At 40.2% G+C, this 26,317-nt stretch overlaps 1 protein-coding gene across 3 annotated transcripts in view; it reads left to right on the top strand.

Annotated features, from left to right (window-relative positions):
- Positions 1–26,317, top strand: part of CARM1 (coactivator associated arginine methyltransferase 1) — an 82,738-nt gene that overhangs the window by 43,705 nt on the left and 12,716 nt on the right. For 2 of the 3 annotated variants that reach the window (XM_074203412.1, XM_074203413.1), the window contains exon 6: positions 14,958–15,135. In XM_074203412.1, coding sequence (XP_074059513.1) covers positions 14,958–15,135 — 178 coding nt within the window. Of the gene's footprint in view, positions 1–5,574; positions 5,693–6,287; positions 6,395–7,285; positions 7,391–13,846; positions 13,958–14,957; positions 15,136–26,317 lie in introns of those variants that run through there. The other variant, XM_074203411.1, reaches the window with a different exon arrangement.

Here is a 26,317-nt window from a genome sequence, read left to right on the forward strand (position 1 = left end):
ACCCTTTCTGGGTAATGTTGGCTTTTAAAGACAGTTATTCAAGTCTTCTTGCCTGTAAGTGTAAGTGTACTAGCTGAGTACGACTTCAGAAAAGAACTGGCTGTGTTTTTGTAAGGATAAAATTGTGATATATTGAAAGAGGAGAAACTAGTTAGAACCAGTGGAATGATTAGCTTAGCAGTGGCAGAGGGCAAAAGAATATAGAGGTTCCACCCAATCCATAGAGAATTAACAATGTATAAGACTGATATTTTGCCTTTTTTTTTAAGAAAAGCAAAACTAATCAACTCTCAAATAGTGTATTAGTTGAACATTCATTTTGTTCAGTCTTCTTAAAATACTTTGTACATTGCCTGGATGACACAGTTTAAAAAGTTTAGAGAATTTGTCAGTGAGTTTAGAGGAAAAGGACTAAATGCTAAATATGTTGGGAAAGGATACCTGAAGAAAAGGCCACAGGAATTAAAATTCCTTCTCCTGGAAAAGAGAAGACTAGAGGTGGCTTAATAATTTTGTTTTATTAAAAAAGCTCTTCTCAGTCTGTTCATTCTCTTTACAAATTACAGAACCAAAAGGACTTGATTATAGCAGAATTTCAAGTTTGAAATTTAATCCTTGTATGGAGTGGAAAGGTTCTGTCCAGGATTCCTGATGAAGCTATTGCTTTTTCCTGATACTTTTAAAAAAGGAAGGACAGTTTGAGATGTTCCAGAGAGTGAGTGTGTGTGTGTGTGTGTGTGTGTGTGTGTGTGTGTGTGTGCACGCGTGCGCGCGCGCTCACACACCTAAAAGCAAAGGAGGCCCTGGATGTCCTTTTCAGCTTTTTTCTGATCCTAAAAGACCAGAATTCTTTCCTTTTCTCCCATATTAAAGAATCACCAGGAGATAGGAAGTCAACACCAGACCTTCTAATACTTGAACTGTCATTTTCTTCAAGTTAGAGAAACAAATGAACCCACGTGAGAAGGCCTGATGCTGTTGAAAACTGGGAGCCCTTTTTGAACCCCTGCTAAAGTTGTAACTTCTTGAGCTGAGCTAGGAAATGACTTGGGGGCAGCTGGGTGGCGCAGTGGATAGAACCACGCCCTGGAGTCAGGAGTACCTAGGTTCAAACCTGGCCCCAGACATTTAATAGTTACCTGGCTGTGTGGCCTTGGGCAAACCACTTAACCCTACTGCCTTGCAAAAAAAAAAAAATTAAAACAAAACAAAAAAAAACCCTAGAAATGACTTGGCTCTTCAGCAGCAGTGGAGAAAGGTTGAGGTGCTACCATTTAATAGCAGTGACCTTATACAAGTCATTTCCTCTCTTCATAGTTCCCTCTCTAAATATTTTCTTTTGGAAGATGACAGCTTGATTTTTTTTTCCCTACTAGTAGGAAACTTAGTAAAATGCTTCATATTTAGACTAGAACTTTTTTTTCCCCCCTTTAATTCTGTTTGTATGATGGCTTGTATTATTTTTCCTACTAGAAAGATGTGCCCTGGAGATGGTTTTTAGAATAGGTGACTCTTCTTTCTTCATCCTTCTTTCACCCATCTGGCAAGTATTGCTTCTTCTCAGAAAAAATAAGTTCATAGAACATTTCACTTGAATAATTTGCTTTAAAGTCAGTTGCTTCACTAAGATCATTTTGGGACCCTTGCTCTTCCCTCTAGACTTATTCCTATGAACCCTACTCTTTGCTCTGCTGCATCCTATCTCAGGAAGTGTGAAAGAGGGAAATGAGTAGAAAGAAACATCACCTTATTTCCTCTTTGGCTTCAGGTTTGATGGTAGAGCAGCATAGTTGGTGGGGCACTGACTGGACTTCTAATCAGAAGTGTCTGGTCTTTGATATGCTGGCTTCAGCCTGCTTTCATATGCTAGCTCTGTGACTATGGAATAGAAGAAAGAAGGAAGGAAGGAAGGAAGGGGAAAAGGGAATTTATCAAGAGTTTGCTGTGTACAAATCACAGGGCCAGGAATACAAATAGAAAAACTCATCTCTCAGTTAACTTTCTGTGCCTCAGTGTCTTTGCCAATGAAATCCATTGTCTTACCATCTTACCTCAGGAGAATAGAATTCTTTCTCTTCAGACTTGGAGCTCCAAGGAGTTGAAGGGGTTTGGGATGGTTGATTATAGTAGGTGATGTTTGATCTCTTTGTGAGATTATGTGAGAAGATGAAATATGGAGTTGTGCAGTCCATAAGTACAATTAGGTTTTGGAAGAAGTGTGAAAGACTTTTTCATATAAATGGGAAATTTTTCTCTTTATCTTGTCAGATTGCAATTTGGCTCTATTCCTTTTGGTTAAAGAGAAACTGGTTCACCTCCAGCCCCTTTACTCCCAGGACCCCTCTGTTAGAGTCAAAAATCTAAAATGTGTTGTTTCTGCCTCAGGAATTCCTTTTGGTTCCACATGCTTGTTAAGCAGACTCCTATACAAGTTGGGAACTCAAGGACTGTGCAGATGTGTTTGTGGCAAGGGCCAGAGCCCTGTTTTCTTTGTGTGTTATGCACTTTTCTGGAGAACTTGCAGACCTGTTTTTGTATTGAAGAACCAGAACTTGTGTTTGACTGGTTGGGTAATATATTACTTTCTTAGAGTAATATGGTTAGTGGCCTCTGATTGAAATGGGAGGAGGGATGGAGGAAATCCAGACTAGTCTATTAATTGAAACAGCTCAACCCTGTGAATTCTTCCTTCAGAGTGGCTCTCCCAGCTCCCACTCTCCACCAGGCCCTCTTTACCTCCTGCCAAGTTTTTATAGTAGTCACTGAACTCACCTTTGATCATGATTTGGAGCTCCAGAGGTACCAGTTTAATATCCTTTTTTTTTATGCTTGTTGGTCTTCTGACCTCAAGATATTTAAATGCATTGGAGCCTCAGTTTTTCTCTTTTCTAAGTTTTTCTTCTCTCTTTGTCTCATAGGGTTGTGCAAATCAATTGACATTATGCACAGGATGTCTCAAAAGTCTAAATGCAGAAGCTTAAAATTGCCCTAGTTTGGTACACTTTATATAGAAAGGTATAGGCCTATCATTAATTGGTTCTGTTAATATGTGCTATCATACACTGTCACAGGGACTATTAGTTTTATTGAAACAATGTTATACACTGGCCATTCTTTGATGCTACGTTGGTTTGGTTTTGTTACACAATTTTGTGATTTTGCAGTCTTTTGTTTATAATGTAATAATGATGCTTTTCAATTCAAATAGCCTTTATTAAATGCCTTCTATGTACCAGACCACATCATGGTAGGGGGAGGGAGGAACCAGGACCCAAAGACAGTCTCTTCAAGGAGTTCACAATCTATTGAGAAAGGCATTCATTGGAGATAGTGACATGTGGATCTGGCATTATTTGGAATTGGAAGTAGGGAGAACTTCTGCTGAGGTCTCAAGCCTGATCATTCTGGTACCTCAAATATTTGTCAGTCAGTTGATTAAAGTTATTAAACTTTAGAGCAGCTAGATGGCTCAGTGCATAGAGCACCCCTCCCTGGAGTCAGGAGGACCTGAGTTCAAATCCAGCCTCAGACAGACACTTTAATAATTACCTAGCTGTGTGGCCTTGGACAAGTCACTTAACCTCATTGTCTTGCAAAATAAAAGTTATTAAGCTCCTATTATAAGGCAGGTACTGTGAACAATTCTGTTTTTCTGGATGTATTTGGTATAGAGGTGAGCACAATGGAAGTCCTCAGTGAAGCTAGCCATCCTGAACCCAAAAAGACCATGAGTTTTCTTTTCACAATCATGCAGTTGTATGTGGTTATTGGTTGGATAGTAAAGTAGTTGAAAGCCTGAGTGTTCACCCAAGACTAGCAGGGTTTTCATGGCTGTTGAGAGCCAGAAGATCTGCTCCGACTCTTGCCAAGAGTGCCACAATTACCACCATATTGAGACCCTAGATGGAGGGCATTAGTATTATGTTCTTTTACCTCAAGTTCCTGGTGTATCTGGGTACAAATAAACTGGAATGGGGGGTGGGGGGAGGATCCTGAAATCTTGGTAGAATTGTAGCAGCAGCATAAAAGTGATGGATTGCTGGCACCTTCTCACCTTTGTTTGGATAAGGGTTAGTAATCAGCTAAGAGCAGGGTTTTTTTAATCCCAAAGAAGTTATTATTATCTTTCACATATAGCAGTGGGTATGATATTGATATGCTGCCATCTTAGTCCCTTTCGGGGCTGCCCTAGGAAGGAAAGGATATAACTCAGGCTATTTTACCAAAGGATTTGGAAGGCATCTAGTAGATAGAGTTCTGAACCTAGAGTCAGGCAGATTTGAGTTCAAATTCAACCTCACTAGCTTTATGACCTTGGTCAAGTCATTCAATTTCTATCTACCTTAGTTTGCTCATTTACAAAATGGAAATAGTGATGACACCTCAAAGTGTAGGTTCTAGCTTTTATGATTATTCTTTTGCTCTGACTATAAACTGTACTCTGTGCTCCCTCCACGACCTTCTATCCCACAGTTGGGTGATAGAATTGCCTTTCCTCACCTTAGACTGTCTCTTGATAACACCATCTGCTTAAGTCTTCCCCTTGTAGGGGCTCCACTGAAATGGAGTAGTTCTCTGATCCTATCCCTTGGAAGAAGCCTATCATATTGGCTTTCCTGATTTGGGATCTGGTGTGTGAGGAAGAATCTGTAATCCTCAGTGTCAAATCTTGGAATAGGATCCCACTACCTGAAAAATGGAATGTCAGTCTTGTAGTAGTGATGATGACAATCATGTCATTTTGGTCCAGACCTTACAGTTTATCTTGTGTGAAACTCCAGATGTGACATGCACCAGAAACCTTCCAGAGATGCACATTAGTAGACTATAACTTGTAGTCTTTTAGAATTTCCTGGAGGCACTGAGAGGTTAAGAGACTTATCCATGGTCACACAGAGACGAATCTTGGAAGAAGGAAGCCCTGGGTTCACAACTGGCTCTCCAAATGCTATGCCACACTATACTCTCCTTGCTCCAGTGAATATCTGTGCCCCAGCTTCCTAATGATTCATAAATCTATTTTGGATACATAGTCATCAACTTAGCTTTAGAGTTATCCTGTAAAGGACAAGCAGCTCTCCCACCATTCTCATTATTCAGGTGAGGATATTAAAGCACAAAGGGAGAATGGATTTACTCCAGGCTTCATTTCCAGTATGATTGCTGTGGACACTTCACTTGGCACAATGAGACTAAAGTGCAGCAATCTAGGATGATCAGTTGAACATCTACTCTGCTTGGCCCAGTGGGTGAAGGAGGCACTGTGGATGATCCCAAAGAAATACCAGGGATTTACCATTGGGTAGGTCCCATACAGTCTAGGTGAGAAATACAACAATACACGTATAACAGCCCCAGAAACAGAAAGTTGAAGCTAAAATGTATGTAATGGGCAGCAAGGGCTCTAGGTGACCAGGGCATGTAACTTTAGCTAGACCTTTCACAATGGGCAGAAGTTAGTCTGGAGAGGGTGGAGGGGCTGCTGAGGGTGAGCACAGGGAGGCAAACCCCTCAGGCTGCCAGCCTGGAGTGAGAAACTAAGCTGCCTTCTTTTCTTTCTTTCCAGATGAAGATGTTTGTGTGTTTAAGTGCTCCGTGTCCAGAGAAACAGAATGCAGTCGAGTGGGAAAGCAGTCCTTCATCATCACCCTGGGGTGTAACAGCGTCCTCATACAGTTTGCAACACCCAACGGTAGGTCCTTCACTACTCCCCCCCCCACTCCCCTCCCCCGGAAGGGACTAAACTGAGACAGGAGCAATTCCTTTGCAAAGCTTTGCTTCAAGACTTTAGTCAATACAGAGAGATTAGCAAAGTCCTCTTTCTCTTATCTCCCAATTCTGGGTCCTTCTTTTCCCTTCTCTGTTATTAATGTCTCACCTTGAAGTACAATGACTTCTGGACCTGTATAAAATGAGTCCCAGCAGACTTCCACTCTCAGAGAGAACCATTTGTTTTTCTCTGTCTGTGTTCTCTTAGATATTTTGCTAAATATCTCTAATTTTTCTTATCAAAAAGAACAGAACAAATGTATCTGGACTTACGAAGATTTGCCTTCAAATCATGCTTTAGATACGAAATTTTTTTTGATTGCATGGCCAAGAATTTTTCAGAATCTAGTTCTATATATCCTTATTTTTTTTCATGACCGGTGGTTTACTGTAGGTTTTTTTTTCCTTTCCATTGCCATATATTGGTTTTTTAATATGTTATTGCCCATTTCTGCTAGTTTGCATTCCATTTCCCACATGTAACCCCCTTTTCTACATTGAGTTTTTGCTTCTTTCAGATTTCTGTTCATTCTATAATATTCTGAAGACCTGTCGAGGTCACAACTTAGAGCGCTCCGTCTTCAGTGAGCGGACAGAAGAATCCTCCGCTGTGCAGTACTTCCAGGTGTGTTTTCCACCTGGCAGGATCTTCCTGGGACCTCCAAAGGGAGGATCCAAGTGGAGGTGCTTCTTAGGAAGGTGGAAAAGGTTCTGCTAAGTTGAAACTGGCCCACCACAGATGATAGTGATTTAGACTTTGACTGTCTTGGTGTCATCTCTCCCCCAGCCTGCACCTGCTCCCCTCCCTGCAGGAGTCCTTGACAAGCATTTGGTGCTTCTTTCATCACAAAAAACTTTCTCTGAATTAGAATAGTTTTATGTTTCAGGAGCTGGTTTGCTTAGATCCAATAGCTCTAACATGGGAAACTATGTCTGTTTATTAATCAGTTTTGCATGAAGATGTTTAGTCTCAGTTTAGGGCTCTCTAGTATGTTGTCATAATCCCCATATAATTACCCATATTCTGCTGGATCTGCTTTCCTTTAGAAAGCTCCTAGCTCCACATGGAAACCAAACCCTGGGGAATGTAGAAAAGAGGGTTCTTTCTAACAGTTGGGTCCATTGTTGTATTCCCCCCAGTACACTTGTCAGCCTCCTGATTTAAGAGGTTTCTTACTTCCCCTCTTTTCCCCTTGTGGCCTGGGATCTGTTAGCGGCTCCCTGTCCCAGCTCTGATGAGACCTAGGTAGAGTTAGCTGCAGAGCAGAGTGACTAGAGCAGTCTGACCACCTTGTTTGTTAACAGGGATGGTTCAGCCTTGGCCCCCAGAATGACTTTCTGAGAAGTGATGCCCATGCTCCCTTCACTCTGGGCATGCTCCCATTGCAGAGCTCCTTCCATGGTTTGTTGGGGAGGAAGCAGGGGGTCTGAATGGGAAGGCTGTGGGTGGGCTGGGTGTTGAGACTGGAAGTGTGGTGGTTCTTCTGTTCACAGTGCTCTGTCTTGTGCATTGTAGTTCTATGGCTACCTGTCACAGCAGCAGAACATGATGCAAGATTATGTACGGACAGGCACCTATCAGAGGGCAATCCTGCAGAACCATAGTGATTTCAAAGACAAGGTGAGAAATTCACTCTTGGGAACAGCCTGAGTTAGTCCTGGAACAAAACCTGAAATTAGCTGTGGTGTTCAACCTGTCTGCTGGTATTAGGGGGCTGGGTAGGCCCAGTTGAGCCTATATACAAGAGAGAATAGACTGTCAGGGGAAGCTGAGACCTGAGGAAAAATGGGAAAATATTTGTGTAGGAAGAAATAGGGATAAAGTTACTTCAAGAAGTTCTCTCCAACTGACATTTTGATCTTTTTCTCTCTGAGGTTCATTCATGGAAACTCATCCCTCTTTCAGAACTCCTCCCCCAACCCCCCCTTCCACCCCACCAATTCATCAGTATGGATTTGTTTTTAAATATCTTTGTGAGACCAGCATGAATTTCTCAGAAGCCTCCCTGGGGTCTGCTCCCTGTGGTGTTTGTGTTGACATTGTGTGTCTCGCCTAGGAGAAGTAGCTAAATCAAACAACTGATGTTTGAACTGTCCTCCATCCAAAATCCTCCCAGCCCTTTTCTGCTCACTCTGTCAGGCTCTTTAAACTCTCTGTGCTCACCACTGATGTACTCCCTCTTACTTTTCGGTGAAGTGATACTAATGCTGAGCCAACCTTGACTTTGCTGGATGATTTCTGATCAAGACTTTTCATTAGAGAGAATCTCAGTTCTCTGTGGCCAGCTAATTTATAGAGAGGAATGCTACTGATTTGATCTTTACTTATGTCTGATGATATGTCCAATTTGAAGCAGTTAATAGAAGCTCTTCATGAAAAACCACATTGCTCCCCAGCAGCTGCAAGATTCATCACCTTCCCTTGTTTTTTTATTGTTTGTTTTTTCCCCTCTTGTTATGAATGGTGGTGTTGTCCATCACAGGGCTCCCAGATCTCTGAACTGTTGAGAGAAGCTTATCAATCATAGTCGATCAGTTCCCAATGTTGTTATTAATATTCACAATATTCTCTTAGTTCTATTTCCTTCACTCAGCATCAGTTCGTGTAATTCTTTCCATTTTTCTCTAAAGTCTGAACATTCATTAGTTCTTTTATAAAATCGTACTCCCTAACATTCATATTGCATAACTTGTTCAGCCATTCCCCAATTGATGGGCATCCCCTCAATGTCCAATTCTGTGCCACTACAAAAAGAGCTATAAATAGTTTTGAACACGTTGGACTTATCCTATTCTTTATGATCCCTTTTGGATATAGGCCTACTATTGGTATTGCTGGGGTCAAAGGGTCAAAATCAGTCTTATTACACTTTTTTAGATGGTTCACCAGAATGGTTGAATTAGTTTATAACTCCACCAACAGTGTATCAGTGTCCCAATTTTCCCACATCCTCTCCAGCATTGATCATTTTCCATTTTGTCCTTTTAGCCAGTCTTGATAGGTCATACCTCATTGTTTTAATTTGCATTTTTCTAATCAATACTGATTTGGAGCATTTTTTCATATGATTATATGTAACTTTAATTTTTTTGTTTGAAAACTGCCTTTGACCATTTTATCAATTGGGGAATGACTTGTAACGTTATAAATTCAGTTCATTTCTCATTTTAGAAATGAGACCTTTATTAGATTCCCTACTATGAAAATTATTTACCAGCTTTATTTTCCTTCTAATCTTGGATGCATTGGTTTTATTAGTACAAAAACTTTTTAAATTTAATATAATCAAAAATCACCCCCTTTTCAATGTTATAATGTACTCTATTTCTTGTTTGGTCATTAATTTTTCCTTTCCATAGATCTGACAGAGTATTTCTTGATCTGATCTGTTCATTGGTCTTTGGTATTACCCTTTATGTCTAAATCCTCTACTCATTTTGACCTTATTTTAGCATAGGATGTCATATGTGGGTCGATACCTAGTTTTTACCATAATATTTTCCAGTTTTCCAAAACATTTTTGTCAAATAGTGAGTTCTTTTCCCAGAAGCTAATGACTTTGGGTTTGTCAAACAGTTAGATCACTATAGTCATTTACTACTGTTTCTTTTGTACTTATTGTAATCTACTATTATCTTTCCTTAGACAAGTAATTTTCAAGAATGGAAGGAACTTAGACTATGGGATTCAGCCTATTTCCTTTAGGAATGTTTCTGTGTTCTTGTTTGGTGTAACAGGCTTGTCTTTAGTAATCCATATCACATGCAAGGATGAAACTTGGCAATCCTTCTATGTTGTAAACCTGAGGACTGACTTTTCTCCTAGAAGGAAAAAAGCAAATCTAGATCTTTATTATCCCTTGGAAAGGTATCCCTGGATATGCATCAGATCCTGAAGAGCACCCAGAGAAAGTCCAAACTGAGAGTCAACTGCCAGTCTGGGACTGGTGTTCTGTCCTGGACCCTTTACAGCAATAGGTCAGGTGTTAGGATGTTACTATTTTCTCATTTATATCTGTTTCAGGAGATCACATCCTTGGAATCTTTGGCCTTCTTACCATCACTTTCCCTGTCCCTTTCCCTTTTTTCTTTCCCTTCCCCTTCCCCTTTCCTCTTTACCTCTTTATTTTCCTCCTTTCACCTCCCCTTTTTCCCTTCTCAGAGACCATAAGTCTGCTTCTGAGTTTTGTGATTATTTTCTGGCTTGGGTACTAGTCCAGACCAGCTCTTCATCTAGGACATCCTTCCACATAACCCCTAAGACATGAGGAAGCTGGATATTGCCACCTTCTTGAAGCTGAACCTCTAAGGCTTGTTAGTTTTTCTGTAGAAACAAAGCCTTCTCTTAGTAGGATGAAATTGTATGGTTTTCTCTAGAACCTGTTTTATAAACTTCTCACTGGAGATTCAACAAGAAGGCAAAAAACAAAAAATGTAACCCTGTGATCTCAATATTGGAAGTAATGCACTTAGTGCAGCTTATACCTGGATAGAAATCCTCCATAAAATGTCAACCATGTGATCACTTAGCTGCTGCATGAAGGCTTCCATGGCTATTTTTCCTTATGAACAGCCAGAGTCTTGAGTCTGCTACTTCTTGTCACTGCTCCTGGTTTTGTACTCTGAGGCTAAGTGGTATAAGTCAAATAAATGTCTTTTCTGTAGAATGATCCCTGAAATGCATGAAGAGCAGCCCCCCCCCCCTTACCTCCTATCCCATTTTTTTTCTCTTTCAGCTAAACAGGTTTTCATCTTACTATCCTACTTGCCCCCATCTTTGGATTTGCTCTAGTTTGTAAACATTGTTCCCAAAAATGTCATACCTAGAACTGAACACAATTGTCTAGATGTCCACTTAAATTTGAACCTCCCTTGTTCTGGAAGATGCATCTGTCAGGGCAGCCTGAAGATCCCTGATCCCATTATTAAGATTTAGAGGTGCCATCTTCAAAAGGAAATTTCTATAGAGTTACCTTTTAGAAAATGTGAAACTTCTGTTGAGCTCTTCCAGAGAAACTTCAGCTATTAAGTATCTGTTATCCTGATGGAGAGAATTAAGATTAACAGTGTCATAGGTTTTCTTATGATATCACTTCAGCCCTGTCATAGACACAGTATGGAAACAAAACCAATGCAACCAATAAGGAAAAAACAGAATTTTTATAGCAAGTGTCTCAGATAAAGACCTCATTTCTCAAATATATAGAGAACTGTGTCAAATTTATAAGAATATGAGTCATTCTTCAATTGATAAATAATAAATGAATATAAACAGGCAGTTTTCAGATGAAGAAATCAAAGCTATCTATAATCATATGAAAAAATGTTCTAAATCACTTGAATCAATAATATTGATTCAATAATCAAAAAATGAAAACAACTCTAAGGTACTACCTCATATTTATCAGATTGTCTAATATTGCAGAAAAGGAATGTGATAAATGTTGGAGGAAATACTGGGACACTAATATACTATTAGTGGAGTTATGAACTAATCCAACCATTCTTTTTTTTTTTTTTTTTTGCAAGGCACTGGGGTTAAGTTGCTTGCCCAAGGCCACACAGCTAGGTAATTATTAAGTGTCTGAGGCTGGATTTGAACTCAGGTGCTCCTGACTCCAGGGCCGGTGCTCTGTCCACTACGCCACCTAGCCACCTCAAATCTAACCATTCTTGAGAGCAATTTAGAACTATATTCAAAGGCCAATCAAACTGTTACACACTTTGACCCAGCAATACCACTACTAGCTCATTATTCCAAGATTATTTTTTTTTAACATTTTATTTGTTTTCCAATTATATACAATAGTAATATCTACCTATCATTTTTTGTAAGGTTTTGAATTTTACAATTTTCCCCTCCCCTTCCCCCCCCACAGAAGGCTGTCTGATAGTCTTTACATTGTTTCCCTGTTGTACATCGATGTAAATTGAATGTGTTATAAGAGTAAACATTATCATAAGTCCACCAGAGAAGTTGCTTCAATATTTTCCCCACAGTTGCTATTACTAGCTGTACCTCCACTCTATTTCACCCCACTCTCATTTATTCTATTCTCTCTCTCTCCTTTCATCTTGGCCCTGTCCAAAAGTGCATTGTATCTGAGTACCCTCTCCCTTGATCTTCCCTCTCTTCTATCACCTATTCTCCCCCCCCCCCCCAGTTCCCCCTTATCCTGTCCCTTTCTTCTCATTTTTCTCTAGGGTAAGATAGATTTCTATACCCTATTAAGTATGTATGTTATTTCCTCTCTGAGCCATTTCTGATGAGAATGAAGGCTCACTCATTCCCCCTTGCCTTCCCCCTTTCCACTCCATTGAAAAAGCTTTTTCTTGACTCTTATGTGAAATTTCTTAGCTTCTTCTTCTTCATCTCCTTTCCCTTCCTCCCAGTACTTTCCTTTATCACCCACTGACTCCATCTTTTTACTATATTATACCATTATGTTCCATTCCTTCCTATGTCCTGTCTATATTTGCTCCTTCTAACAGCTCTTATATAAATGAGGAAGTTCATGTGAATTATCAATATCCTCTTCCCATGCAGGAATACAAATAGTTCAATATCATTAAGTTCCTCATAGTTAGTCCCTATCTTCCACCCCTTCTGTGGTTCACCAGAGTCCTATACTTGGAGATCAAACTTCCTTTTCAGCTCTGGTTGTTTCATTAGGAAAGTTTGAGAGTCCCCTGTTTCATTGAAAGTCCATCTTTTCCCCTGAAAGAGGATGTTCAGTTTTGCTAGGTAGTTGATTTTCTCATTTCTTCTCCCAATTTTTCCTCCATCTCTCTTAATTGCTTTTCAAAGTCTTTTTTGAGCTCACCCATAGTCTGAGCCCATTTTCTATTTCTCTTGGAGGTTTTAGATACGGAAGCTTCTATTTTTGTCATCTTCTGATTATGTGTTTTGATCTTCCATGGAACTAAGTTAATTCTCTATGGTCAGATTCTTCTTTTTCTGTTGTTTACTCATTTCCTCAGCCCAAGACAGCACTTCCAAGGCTTTGTTTTTTTTCTTTTCCTTTTTTGAGACACCCTACTGGGACCTTTATTCCTCCAAGGTCTTATGCTCTCTTGCCTGTGCTTTGATGTGTAGATGCCACCCCCCCCCCACTTCCCTCTGCCCTGCAGCTATAAGGGGGGATCCAGCTTGGTTACTTGTTATGGAATCCCAAACTGCAACCTAGATCTGAGTGTAGGCAAACAGCAGAGTCCTACCCTGAGGGACTGCAGAGAAATTTCTGCCATCTTCCCTGGCCGGTTATCCTCTCTGGGGGTGCAGGCTGCTTTCTCCAAATTCTCGTTGCAGATTCTGCAGCTTGTGCTCCTAACTCCACACTCATTCTGGTATAACAGAGTTCTCTCACTGCCCCTTCAAGCTGTTACCCGTGATCTCTGGGCTGGGCTGCGCTGCAGCTGCAGCTTTTTTCCAACCCCTGGTCCTGGTGAAACACACCTTTCCCACAGAACTTCTAAGTTATCTTGGACTGGTAAAATGTATCACTCAGTCTTTCTGTGGTTTCTGCCCCCTCTACATTTTGGCTAGAGTCTTCATTTGTTGGGTTTTGGAGTTTGGGGAAATGCTGCCTTCAATCCGACATCTTGGCTCTGCCCCCCCCCCCCCCCAGGAGATTATTTTTTGTGTTAAGGGAAGAGTTTTTGCCCTCAAGACTTCTGGGAAATTTTATGGAATGGGAATCCATAGTCTTCACATTGTAGGTAGTTATGTAGTAGTTAGATGTTTAGTCTGCCTACCTAGAAACAGGAAGAGACTTGGTCAAGCCAATCCAAGATCAGAACTTAATTTTTTGGAGAACCTATGCATTTCAGATATATTGAGAGCTCCCTGACTCTGCCTTATTGATTTGGGGCCTATGGTACATCCTTGGATTGCTAATATAAAATCTCACACTTGACCCCTCTTGTCATCTATTCTTAAAGCCTTTAATCTTTGGCAAGTAACCATTTCTAGGGATGGGGAAGTAGAAGGTTCTCAGGTTTGTGAGTAGAGTGGGGAGGTATAGTCTGTTCTCTCTGACATTGTTCTCTCTGACAGTGACTCTTTCTCCTTTCCTAGATTGTCCTAGATGTGGGCTGTGGCTCAGGGATCCTGTCTTTTTTTGCGGCTCAGGCAGGAGCAAGAAAAGTCTATGCAGTGGAAGCAAGCACCATGGCTCAGCATGCTGAGGTCAGTGAGCCTCATGACCAGGCATGCCTTCCTCTACCTTCTTGCCTTTCCACTCACCCTTACCACCCCCAACCTGTGGCAGCATGAATAGGCTTCAGAATAAGACTCTGGTCCAGAAGGTGAATGGAGCCTTCTGGGGAACACAAATTGCTGGCTCATTCCCAGGTGATATTAGGAAGACCCAGGTCAAATCCTGACTTCCTCTGTGTTCTTGGGAAATTCAGTTCTTGTTGCCTCAGTTTAGTTATCATTAAAATCAGCCTCTTGACTATGTTCTGGCGTCATTAGTAAGATATACTATGCATCTCTGAGGGAAAAGAGGATGCTATCACTAGAACAAAATATTTGGGGCAGCAATTCATTCCATCTAATGTTATATCTACCTGACTTTACACAAGTCATTAAACATCTGATTTTCAGTTTCTTCATCTGGAATATGAAGATTTTAGACTAGATAAGCTTTAAGATGCCTTTCAATTTCAAATGCTGTGATTCCGCAGCCCTAGAATGTTTTATTGTCATTGTGTTAGGAGCCACTTTGAGTCTTCGATCGATAATTTATCAGTAATTCAACTTGAATGTGTCCTTATCTGGTATTGTTTGATCATTAGAAAGTAGTTTCCAATGTTCTCAACATTTTTTCAAACAAAATTAAAGTCAGTCTAATATTTTAAAATGTAAAAAAATATACAGCTCAAATATTTTTTGATGGTAAAAGTTCACAAAATCAAAAAAGAAATTAAATCAGGAACATCCATCACCATTTTTATAACTTATACTAGTCTTTAAAAGCTTTGAGCTTTCCATCTCCTCTCTCACTTTGGGTTTGGTTGGCCAAAATGGTTGGTTCTGACCTAGCTGCTGGGTTCAGTCTCCATGGGGTCCTAGAAATGAAATCAACAGTGAGACTTTAATAGTTCTTTGATCCAAGGAGACTTTTCTCCATAAGATTGGTTTTTCCCTGCTTTTTATCCCCAACTTTTTCTCCTCTCACCAATAGGTTTTAGTAAAGAGTAACAACCTCACAGACCGAATTGTGGTCATTCCTGGAAAGGTGGAGGAAATCTCACTTCCTGAGCAGGTGGACATTATTATTTCAGAGCCAATGGGCTACATGCTTTTCAATGAACGTATGTTGGAGAGCTACCTCCATGCCAAGAAGTACTTAAAGCCTAGTGGTAAGTAAATGGGCTGGGCACAGTGGAGTTGTTGGTTTGATTTGTTGTGGGCAATAGCCTAACCTACCTTTTTCAGATAGTACTGCAGAGCTGCTCAGATAGCCATTTGGGGATTCTCTGGGAATATAAAATCTGTTTCAGAAAGAACTTTACATTTAACTAAGTTGAGCTAATGCATATAGTAGGTAGAAATCTTTAAGTTTCCAAAGTCATAAATAGGGATAAACTATATTAATTTGGGATCTGTTAATGGTGAATTCTGGGATTTAGGAAATTCTCTACCCTGGGACAATCTTAGGTCATTCAAGTTGGATGTGTTCCTCCCTGACAGGTCAGTATTTTTTGGTTGTTTTCTCTTTCTAAGAAGAATAGCATAGGTTTTATAGGAGGAATTAAAACTGTGCCTTTTAATTATTCTGTCACTTCCAGCTTCTCAAATTGCGGAGCTTGAAGTGTATATGTAACCAATTTTCAGAAGAAGGTTTGTGATGAATAGAAGACAAATATTCTGTCCTGGTCATATCATACCTGGAGCTTTGTGCTCATTTCTGGGTCCTACATCTGAGGAAAGAGTTGGCAAGCTAAAAACATTTAGAGAAGACAGCAATGGCTTTAAGTTTATTCTGTATTATGATCAGTGAAGAAAATCTTTGTGGCCTGGGGAAGAGAATACATGAAGGACAAGATGACAGTCAACTGCTTTCAGGGATCTGAAGGACTGTCAGAATAGGGCAAAAACAGGAGTCATGGGTAGAAGAGAGGGACAGATTTTGGATTAATATAAAGTAAACATTTTGGGGGCAGCTAGGTGGCGCAGTGGATAAAGCTCCGGCCCTGGAGTCAGGAGTACCTGGGTTCAAATCCAGTCTCAAACACTTAATAGTTACCTAGCTGTATGGCCTTGGGCAAGCCACTTAACCCCATTTGCCTTGCAAAAAAAACAAACAAACAAACCTAAAAAAAACAAAAGAGAAAACATTTTTAACAATTAAAGTTATTCCAAAATGGAATGGGCAATACTTAGAATCTCAGAATTAGAAAGGACCTCTGCAGTCAGCTTGACTTGAAAAAGGTCTACTTTTTCTACAGCCTACTACAGAAATCTTTTCTTAAAAACCTCTTTTGGGAGGGAGTCAGTCTCCCTCCCTCTGGGGCCCCTTCCACCCTTGGACAGTCCAGATTCTTAGAAAGTTTTTCCTGATATCAAGTTATAATTTGCCTCTCTGAAACTTCCTTTTATTGTTCCATGGGACCAAGTAGAACAATCTAAATCTTTCTTCCACGTGACAATTTTTCAGATGACTGAAGACCGCTATCATAGCCCTTCAAAGTCTTCTCCAGGCTAAATATACCTCATCATTTCAACTGATACTCATATGGCATGATCTCAAAGTCTTTCATCATCTAAATCACTTTCCTCTAAAATCCTTTCCAATGTATCAGTGTCTTTCCTAAAATGTGACTTGTAGTACTGAACATGTGACATAAGATGTAGCCTGACTAGAGCTGGGCATGGGGAGACTCTTAGTCTCTTAGCATATCCTCAAATGGCATTGAAGTTTTTGGCCACCATATCATACTTTGCCAGGGTTTGTTTTTCACACATCTTTCTTCTCCTTCCTCCACCCTCATTAAATCCTTTGTTGTAACAAAGTTGGTCAGAATTACCCAGCAACCAACATGTTGCCAGAGTATGCACCTTTAGCATCCATAGTCCCTCAGCTTTGAGGGTCCTCCAAAAGGGATGAGTTCTATATTGCATCACTGACTCATATTGCCCTTGCAGTTCACCAAAGCCCATGGTTCTTTTGCATACAAACTGTTTTTCTAGTCATGACTCCCTCATCTTGTACATGGGAAGGTTATTTTTTTCTTAAATAATGAACTCAATTTCATTTTATGTATATATGTATGTATTTTATGTATACACACACACATATTTAAATATGCTAACTGTACCTCACTCCAAAACCATTGGCTTAGCCCAATACCAAAGCAGAGATATTTGGGGCACTCTGCTAGAGACCTAAGTTCACATTAAACCATTGTTATTATTTCCTGAGTAGAGCCTTTTAACCAGCTCCAAATCCATGTAAATACTAGTTGTACAATGTAATTGTCTTGACCACATCTCTCCACCTTTTCTACAAAAATTCCATAGGAGATGTTGTCAGATACTTTAAATCAGACTTGACCAAGCTTTTAGCAATCTATTAACCCTGTCAAAAAAGGAAATGAGGTTAGTGTATCATGTCCTATTCTTGATGAAGTCTTGCTGGCTATTTCCTTTTCTAGGTACTCACTAACCATCCCTGGAATAATAAATTCTAAAATTTTGCTAGGAACTGAAGTTGAACTCTTTGGCCTCTAGTCTGAAGACTTTACTTCCCTTTTTTGAAATCAGATCATTTCCCCTTCTCCTTTCTTGCAACACCTCTTGTTCTTCAAGATCTTTCAAACTTCATGTCTTTATTTAACTTGATCCTGGAGGCTTGAACTCAGCAATAACATCTAGATGCCCTCTAAGTCCTTTTGGTCTTGGATTTCAGTTTCCTATTACCGTTTTTCTTCTTTCCTTTTTCATTTCACCAATCATTGTCCTTGGCTAAGAATGCACATCAGAGATGATCAGCTCCTTGATTTTGCCATCATCCATCTACATTGTAGTTATTTCCATCTTTGTGAACTCCAAAATTCTTTTAGCTGATCATAATCTTTCATCTTTCCCTTTGCTTTCCTTTTCTTTCCACCCTGCCCTCTGTTTTCACCATGACTTTCAGCCCTTCTTTCACACATACTTTTTTAATGTAATTTTTTTTTTATTTATTTAAGGCAGTGAGATTAAGAGACTTGCCTAAGGTCACACAGCTAGGCACTTATTAAATGTCTGAGGTTGGATTTGAACTCAGGTCCTCCTGACTCCAGGGCCAGTGCTCTATCCACTGTGCCACCTAGCTGCCACTACCCATAAATTTCTTTACTCAGTCATCATTACCACTAGTACTGCCCTACGTATATTCTTCTTCCTTCCCTGACTCAGCCTCTATACAGGTCCCTTCCTCCCTCCTTTAGCTAATTGCCTTTTGAGCCATAATCTTAGATCTTGGATCCATTGCCTTCACTCCTACTCCTCTGCCCCTGAACAGAGGTGGAGTAAACTGGGTCCATTATAGATTTATGCTACATAATCTGAGTCTTCACTGCAGCAAGGCAATGTTTTTATACTTCTCTAAACAATTTATCATTTCATATTCTACTCTCTACTGTGGCTTTTGCAAATTTTCCATCCCTCCTTAAATTCTCACTCTTCCAGCTGAGAACTTTACCTTGTATTTTACTGAAAACATTGATGTGTAATGAAATATTATTCTGCTATAAGGGAGAATGAGCTCAGTATTTTAGGAAAAAACATGGAAATAGGGTGGCTAGGTAGTGCAGTGAATAGAGCACCTGCCTTGGAGTCAGGAGTACCTGGGTTCAAATTTGACCTCAGACACTTAATAATTACCTAGCTGTGTGGCCTTGGGCAAGCCACTTAACCCCACTGCCTTGAAAAATCTAAAAAAAAAGGAAAAATGTGGAGTCTTTCAGAAAATAATGAAGAACAAAATGAGTAGAACCAAGAGAACGTTGTATATAGTAACAGCAGTATTCTTTTAAAAACAACTTTGAACATCCAAGTTAAAGATCCTATGAAGGAAAATGTTGTTTGGATCCAGAAAGGAATATTGCTGTAGTGTAGGAAATAATGAGCTGGTTGATTAGAAAACCATGGAAAGGCTTGGAAGGAAGTTGCTATTCACTTTCAGAGAAAATAAGCATATATATGTATGAGAGAGAGAGAGAGTGTGTGTGTGTGTGTGTGTGTGTGTGTGTGTATGCATGCTTAATATAGCCTTCTTTGAAGGGGGGGAGGAAAAGGAAAAAATAAAAGTACTAAGTGCACGGCAGAAAACAAAAGAAAAACCACATAGAATTGAAAAAAAGCTGGGCAGTTTTGAAAACAATGGAGTATTTTATTCTATAGGTTTTCTTGAAATGGAAATTTATTTTATATTGAATCCTCTTATGGTCTGCTGGGTAAATGGCGGGGTTTTTTCCTTTCTCATTTTGAATTTAAGTATAAAATTCAAAAATGTTCAAAACAAAAAAAGAAAACTTTGGGACTATTCACTGAGAATTCCCTCTTTGCCTCCTCCAATACCTACACCCCCCCTTCCTTCAGCCTTGTTTCCCCTTGTCAGAAGAAATCCCTCAAAATGCATTTGTGACCCCATTACTTTCCATTTTTTCTAGTAGATTGCCCCTTTTATCATCCCCATTCCCTCATTTACCTTCTGTCTTTCCTTGTCTGCTAGCTGTTTCATTATTGCTCTCTCCTTGTTCTTCCACCTGTCTGATTGCCTCTCACTTTTCTTTCCTGGATCTTCCTCAAGATGACACCCATTAACAATGAATTTCTTCCAAGGGTCTGTCTTGGGCCTTTTTTTCTTTTCTCCATTTATAGTCATAGTTCTCAAATGTTTTTGTTCTCAGGATCCCTTTATGCTCGAAGAATATGTGAAATTATATGTATCAGTATTTGCCCTGTTAGAAATTAAAATGCCTAAGTAGTATTATGAAAATACAGTTATCCCTTTCACATATCATCTTTCTACATCATAGTTCAATATATCATGGGAATTTTTCAGGAGTTTTGCAGAAGCCGCAGACAGCACAGAAAAAATAAAAATTTAGAAACTCAGAAATGCATAATACACATACACACACACACACACACACACACACACACACACACAGTATTGTATAGTATCAACATGTTTTATCTTTTAATATTGTAAATATCCCATAAAAGAAAAAGAAAAAATTCAGACTTCTTCTCTGGTATGAAAGGAGAGCCAATCAAATATTACACAGATATTCCTGATTACAGGGATGCTGTGCCCCTAGCCCCTGCAGTGTGGAAGGGATAACTGTAGTTTTGATCTGACCAATCTCCTGAAAGATTCTTGGGAGATCTCGGGGTTCTCTGTATCATATATTGCTCTGTCTTGCTTGGTGTTCTCATCTACTCATATGGATTCAGTTATCTCTATGTTGATGATCCTTAACCTAACCTTTTATTAGACTTCTAATCCTGGATCCCCAACTGCCTTTTGGACATTTTGAGCTAAACAGGTCCTTAATAAATGCTTGTTGAATAAATGAATGCTCAGCCTTCCTTGCTAGCCTTAGCTCATTCTGAGCTTTAGCATTTCTTCCATTATTTGTCTTTTGCTTCCATATTCTATACATTTCAATTTAAAACTGAATTATACATAAATATACACTTGGTTTCCTTTGCCAATTAATTGTTATTCCTGGGAACTTTCTGGTCCTCCTGGATTAACTTCTCTGGTCGAATTTTAAAAAGCATGATGATGGGGCGGCTAGGTGCCATAGTGGATAAAGCACCGGCCGTGGAGTCAGGAGTACTTGGGTTCAAATCTGGTCTCAGACACTTAATAATTACCTAGCTGTGTGGCCTTGGGCAAGCCATTTAACCCCATTTGCCTTGCAAAAAAAAAAACACCTAAAAAAAAGTATGATGATGCTACCTTTGCACATTCTGAACATTATGAAGATTTAACTCCTGAAGCACAGAGTGCCTAGGTTATACCTGGCCTTTCCTCTCTTGCTCTCACAAACTCTAAGCTTGAGTGGTCACTTCCCCTCAAGGTTCCTAGCTCTTTTCTTTCAGCAGCCACCTGCTTCCTTGTTGGGGAGAATTAGGTTCAGAATTAGCTTTCTTCGCCCTTTTTTGAAGGATGAAATGATCATTTTAGGAAACCAAGAAGTTATTAGCTTCTCTGTTTTGGTCAGGGATGGGTTCCTTTCAGCAGCTTCCTTCCCCCCCCCGCCCCCCAAAAACATTGGATCTATTTTTCTCTCTTTGTTAGGTCTTTGAGTAAAGGATAGATTCCCTTTATTGGGAATGTTATGGTGTGGTATCATTTGAGCTGGATGATCCCTGAGAAGCTGAGAGTCAATTGTTCTTTCAGCTGGGCCAAGCTAAAGAAATTGGGCAAGGAGTAGCCTCCAACCCAAAAATACATCTGAGTTTTTTCAAATTGCCATTTGCTGTTAAGAAATCCATTTGGACTTAATCGGGTATGATTGAATAGGAGATTCCTAACCAAGGATTTCTTCTATAACTCTGCATGCAGCACTGTTTTCTGAAGTTGACCAGGCAAAAACCATGAGAATTCTTTGAGCAGTCCCTGTGAGGACTGACCTCAGCCGCCCTCTCCTGGCAAATCCTTGGCCTCTTCGCTTAAATCAAGTGTTTTTTGGAAAGAGGCGCCCTCTGCTGTTCTATAGAGTAGCAAATAGGGTCAAGGCATTGGGAATAGCTAACACCAGCTGTGTTCTGTATTGGGCCAACCCCATGGGAGAGGGAGAAGAGTGGAAGCAACCTCTTGAAGGGAAGATATAGGCAGCATATTTTGATCTATCACCAAGCATCTAGAAGGCTCTAAGTACATCACTTGACTGGAACAGAGGGATTTACCATTCAATAAGTTGAAATGTAATTAATTACATGTTGACCAAGTCACTTCTCCCTGGGACTTGACATGCTTTAGACCTCCATCCCTTTAAACACTAAGAGTCCTTCTGTCACATTGCACTCATCTGGACCTCACAGTAATCCCAGACTGACAGCTAGTAAAAAAAGGGAAGGAGAGCTTCTCATGTGTGGGTTAGAGAGGGGCAGAGTAGCTATTCTGGCTTTGTTAGACAGCTGAGGATTGATGATGCCCAAGCCATAAGTTTTGTAACTCACCCAGTTGTAGCTCACTGGGTAGTTGTAGTCCACTGCTGGGTGGATTGGTCTTAATTGGGGGAAACTGGCTAGGGGATCAGAATGAAACTTTGAAAGCAAGGTAGTTCCAGTATGGTTACATGAAAAGAGTTGGAGTTACCTTACAGACTGCACTCACAATTCTTTTTTTTTTTTTTGCAAGGCAAATGGGGTTAAGTGGCTTGCCCAAGGCCACACAGCTAGGTAATTATTAAGTGTCTGAGACCAGATTTGAACCCAGGTACTCCTGACTCCAAAGCCGATGCTTTATCCACTACACCACCTAGCCGCCCCACAATTCTTTAATTTCATCTTTTTAGATCTCCTCCATCATGTTTCTTGACATCATAGGTTCAATGATGCCCAAGTGCACCTCACTTTGCTGACCCAGCTCTGGTCCTAGGCTTCTGCTAATATGCATTCACCTCTCAGCATCTTTGAGTATACCGAACAATCCATACTGTAATACTGCCCACTGCACATATCAGTTATATTTCAGTGCAGTGTAAGTTTAGATTTGGTCAGTCATGAGATTTCTGGTGCCATGAAAGTCCTCCCTTGCCTGGGAAGTTGAGAGCATGAATTCACCAAATTTTAAAATTAGATGGAAACTTTGTAGTCCATTTGTAGCCCACCTTTTGCCTGATCAAGAACACCTCTCCATTATATCACTGACAAGTGCTCATCCAGTCTTCCTTGTGAGTGGGGACCCTTCTAATTTGGAATGTTTTAATTGTGAAGAAACTGCTTCTCTCACTCAGCCTTTTATTAATTGCTTCCAGTTTTAGCCCCTGGAAACAAGCAGAACAAATTCCATCCCTCTTTACATGGGACACCCCTTCAGATACTTGAACAACTAGTTTGTCCCTCTTTTCCATCTATCAACCCCATTTCCTTTTAACCTGTACTCCTTTCTAGGAAATTCTCCAGTTCTCTTCACAGTCCTGGTCATTCTCCAACCTGACAGTGTCTTTCCTAAAGGGCAACTAGGTGGGGAAGTGGTTAGAGTACTGGCCTTGGAGTCAGGAGGACAGGAGTTCGAATCTGGTCTCAGATACTTGACACTTAGTAGCTGTGATACCCTGAAATAATCACTTAACCCTGACTGCTTCCCATCCAGGGCCATCTTCAGGCATACTAATCCATATCTGGCCACTGGATCCAAATGGCTTTGGAGGAAAAAGTGAGGCTGGTGACTTAGCACAGTCCCCCTTCACTCCAATCCAGTTCATGTGCTTATCATGGCATCATCTCCCTGATGTCATGATCTTCAAGAATGAAAGACAAGGGGTAGCTAGGTTGCTCAGTGGTTAGAGCACCGGCCCTGGAGTCAGCAGTACCTGAGTTCAAATCCGGCCTCAGACACTTAATAATTACCTAGCTGTGTGACCTTGGGTAAGCCACTTAACCCCATTGCCTTGCAAAAACCTAAAAAAAAAAAAAAAAAGAATGAAAGACAAACATCATCATCATTATCATCATCTTTCCTAAAATCTCTTTCATCTATATTTCTCCAGATGCAGTACTGCCCAGGCACAGCTCTGACTGCTTCATTTCCCAGGCAGTGTTGCCCTTGATGCCTGCTATGCCACATTGTCCTCATTTGAGCTTGCAATTCACCAAAGCCCCCAGATCCTGTTCCTCCCTCTCCCCAGTGATATGACTTTTGTAAAACTAGGAAGCTCTGTATAAATGAAAATTGCTATTTTCATTCCTATTTTTAAGGGTAACGGAAATTTCTTCTTTTGCTGCTTAGATAGTTGGTTGTTTAGACATGTGCCGGCTGGTATTTCTTACCCAGCTTCATCACTTGGAGAACTGCTTTTTGAGGCCAGTCTTTATCCCTAAAGTTTGGAATTCTCACACTTATTACCTAATTATCTTCATCACTAGACATCAGAAAACACATGGAGTTTTTACTTCATTTGTGAACAATGCATAAAATACTTATGTTGCCTAAATCTGAAGCATGACTTCTTAACCTGGGATCCATGAACTTTTTTTTAAAAATATATTTTGGTAGCTATTTTAGTATAATTGATTTTCTTTGCAATACTGTATATTTCATTTTATGCATTTAAAACCATCATTCTGGAAAAGGATTCATAGGTTTTTACCAAAAATGGTCTCATGCTATTCAACTCTCCCCTGCAAAAAAGTTAAGAATATCTGATTTAGAGATGGATGAAATTTTAGAGTGGAAGATGACACTGAGAACAGAGCCCGCATATGTGGATTGGCAGGGTCTCTGGCAGAACACTGGTTTCTGTGCTAAGAGAACTTTTTGCAGAGTTCACAGGCTGGACCGTAGGCAGGCCATGTTGAACAGACTTTTTCCTTGGATCCTGATTAAGGAAGAAAGGAGCGGTGAACTGTTTTTGCCCTGTAGAACAGTACAAGTCTCAGGAGGCCTGAGCATTGGCTTGAGAAACATACCATCCTTCCCAGTCTGAAAAGTAATGTCCAGAGTGAGCATCAACCCAGGGGCATTATGGGAGGCGGGAGGACCCGCACTCCAGGCCAGTTTTGCCAGCTTAAAAGACAGGAGCCCATTTCCTGTTGTCCAGCAAAGTAAGATACTCAAATAAGAGAAACCAGTAAAGCACCAGCTGTTATTTCTAAAACCAGCCCAGGTTAGAGATAAATCTGTGTCTTATCTGTCTAAGGAATAGCAAGAACAGGCACCAGCTCTTTCCAGACTAAGCAGGAGAGAATAAGACAGGGCTGGGGCTTCTGTCTGGTTTCCTTCTTACCTTCCTGCCTCTTTGCTTGACTATCTTCCTCATTTGGGCCTTTGTGAAACCTGGAACAAGTGGAAAAAGGATAGAAGCACTATCTTTCCACATCACATGTAAAGAGACAATCACTTCAGTGGTGTCTTTAAAAGATGTAGCCTTCCAAAAAGATCACTTTATGGCAGAGAAAATGAGTACATTTGTTTGTAGTAATGGTGGGAATTGATGGAAAAACTATTTCCTTTCAAATATCCTTATAACTGAATATGCAGAGGTATCCAGAGGAAAGAAGAGATTTGGGACCAAGGATGAGGGAAGAAGAAAGGGATTGTATCACCTGGGACCCTCCACCTATAGGGTCCAGAGACAGACCCTTGTCCCCACGGAGACAGAATCCTTTTTCTGGGTAGATAGTGCCATCTATGAGCCAGGACAAACTAATAAGATGTCTAGCAAATGCACTTATATGTAGTGGTCCTGTTATTTGGCTTTGTTTAAGCATTTTTCTTTACTTATAACTGAGGATTCATGGTTCAGGTGCCTGGGAAATAATTGTAGTATAAAGAAATAAAAGCTATCAGAACTTTAGAAAATAAAACAAGCAGCTTAATAATGACCATGCCCAAGTAACACATTTGTAATTATTGAAATAGAAGTGCTCAGATTGTAGGAGGAGATGTTAGAGAGAAGCACAAGTTGCCAGAGTTTCTTCTTTATCTTCTATGGGAGAACTGAGATGGAGATAGACTTCTCAGGACTCCTTTAAAACTATCACTAATGTTATCTTATCCTACATGTTTCCTAAGACTTAGAAATCCCCTTTGGATCTCAAGAGGTATATGGCTGCTCTCTTAATTACCCTTTGCATGGGGGGGGGGGCGCACCCAATTAACTTAGACTAAATCGAAGTCACACACGCTGAATCCTAGAGCTTCAGAACTCAGAGGAAGAGGAAGTCATGCTTTGCTTCTGTTCCCATTTCCACAAGGGGAAGAGACATCATTGACCAAGTTCAGTACCAGGAAGAAGCTTGCTTTAGAAATCATGGAAAATGGCAGCAGCAAAATCTAGAATGACCCTGGGGGTTTCCTTTGGAGTTTCTGCCCAGGAAACTATTAGTGTCTTCCTCTCCCTGCCCCACCCCCACTCCCTCTTTGAAAAGTCCCAGTCCACCAGCTATGGGGAGAAGTCCTAGGGTCAACATCTGGAAGCCAGGCACTGCCTGTGTTTCTGCATAAGGGCCAGTTTATTGTTTATTGAATAAGTACACACATTCCTGGGTGAATGTGCAAGGCAACTGCACCTTAGTGTTTCATGCTTTCATTTTATAATTAACTCATCAAAATGGAGATGTAGATAAATAAATAAAAAGTAAAACATTCCATTCCCAGCCTGTCTCCTTTAACCAACATAAAAATATATAACTTGAACCACAGATTTGGTCATTTTTTCCTTATAATGTAAGCCATTCTAACATTACATTTCCAAGACCTTGCCCTACCTTCCCATTTGCCAGGAAAATATGTGAAAATAATTTTCATCATTTCCTAAACTTCCTCTTTGATAGTTACTTAGACAGTTGGATAATTGCATTTACCTATTTAAG

This window comes from Macrotis lagotis, chromosome X (genome assembly GCF_037893015.1).
Source record: "Macrotis lagotis isolate mMagLag1 chromosome X, bilby.v1.9.chrom.fasta, whole genome shotgun sequence".
NCBI classification, from domain to species: Eukaryota; Metazoa; Chordata; class Mammalia; order Peramelemorphia; family Peramelidae; genus Macrotis; species Macrotis lagotis.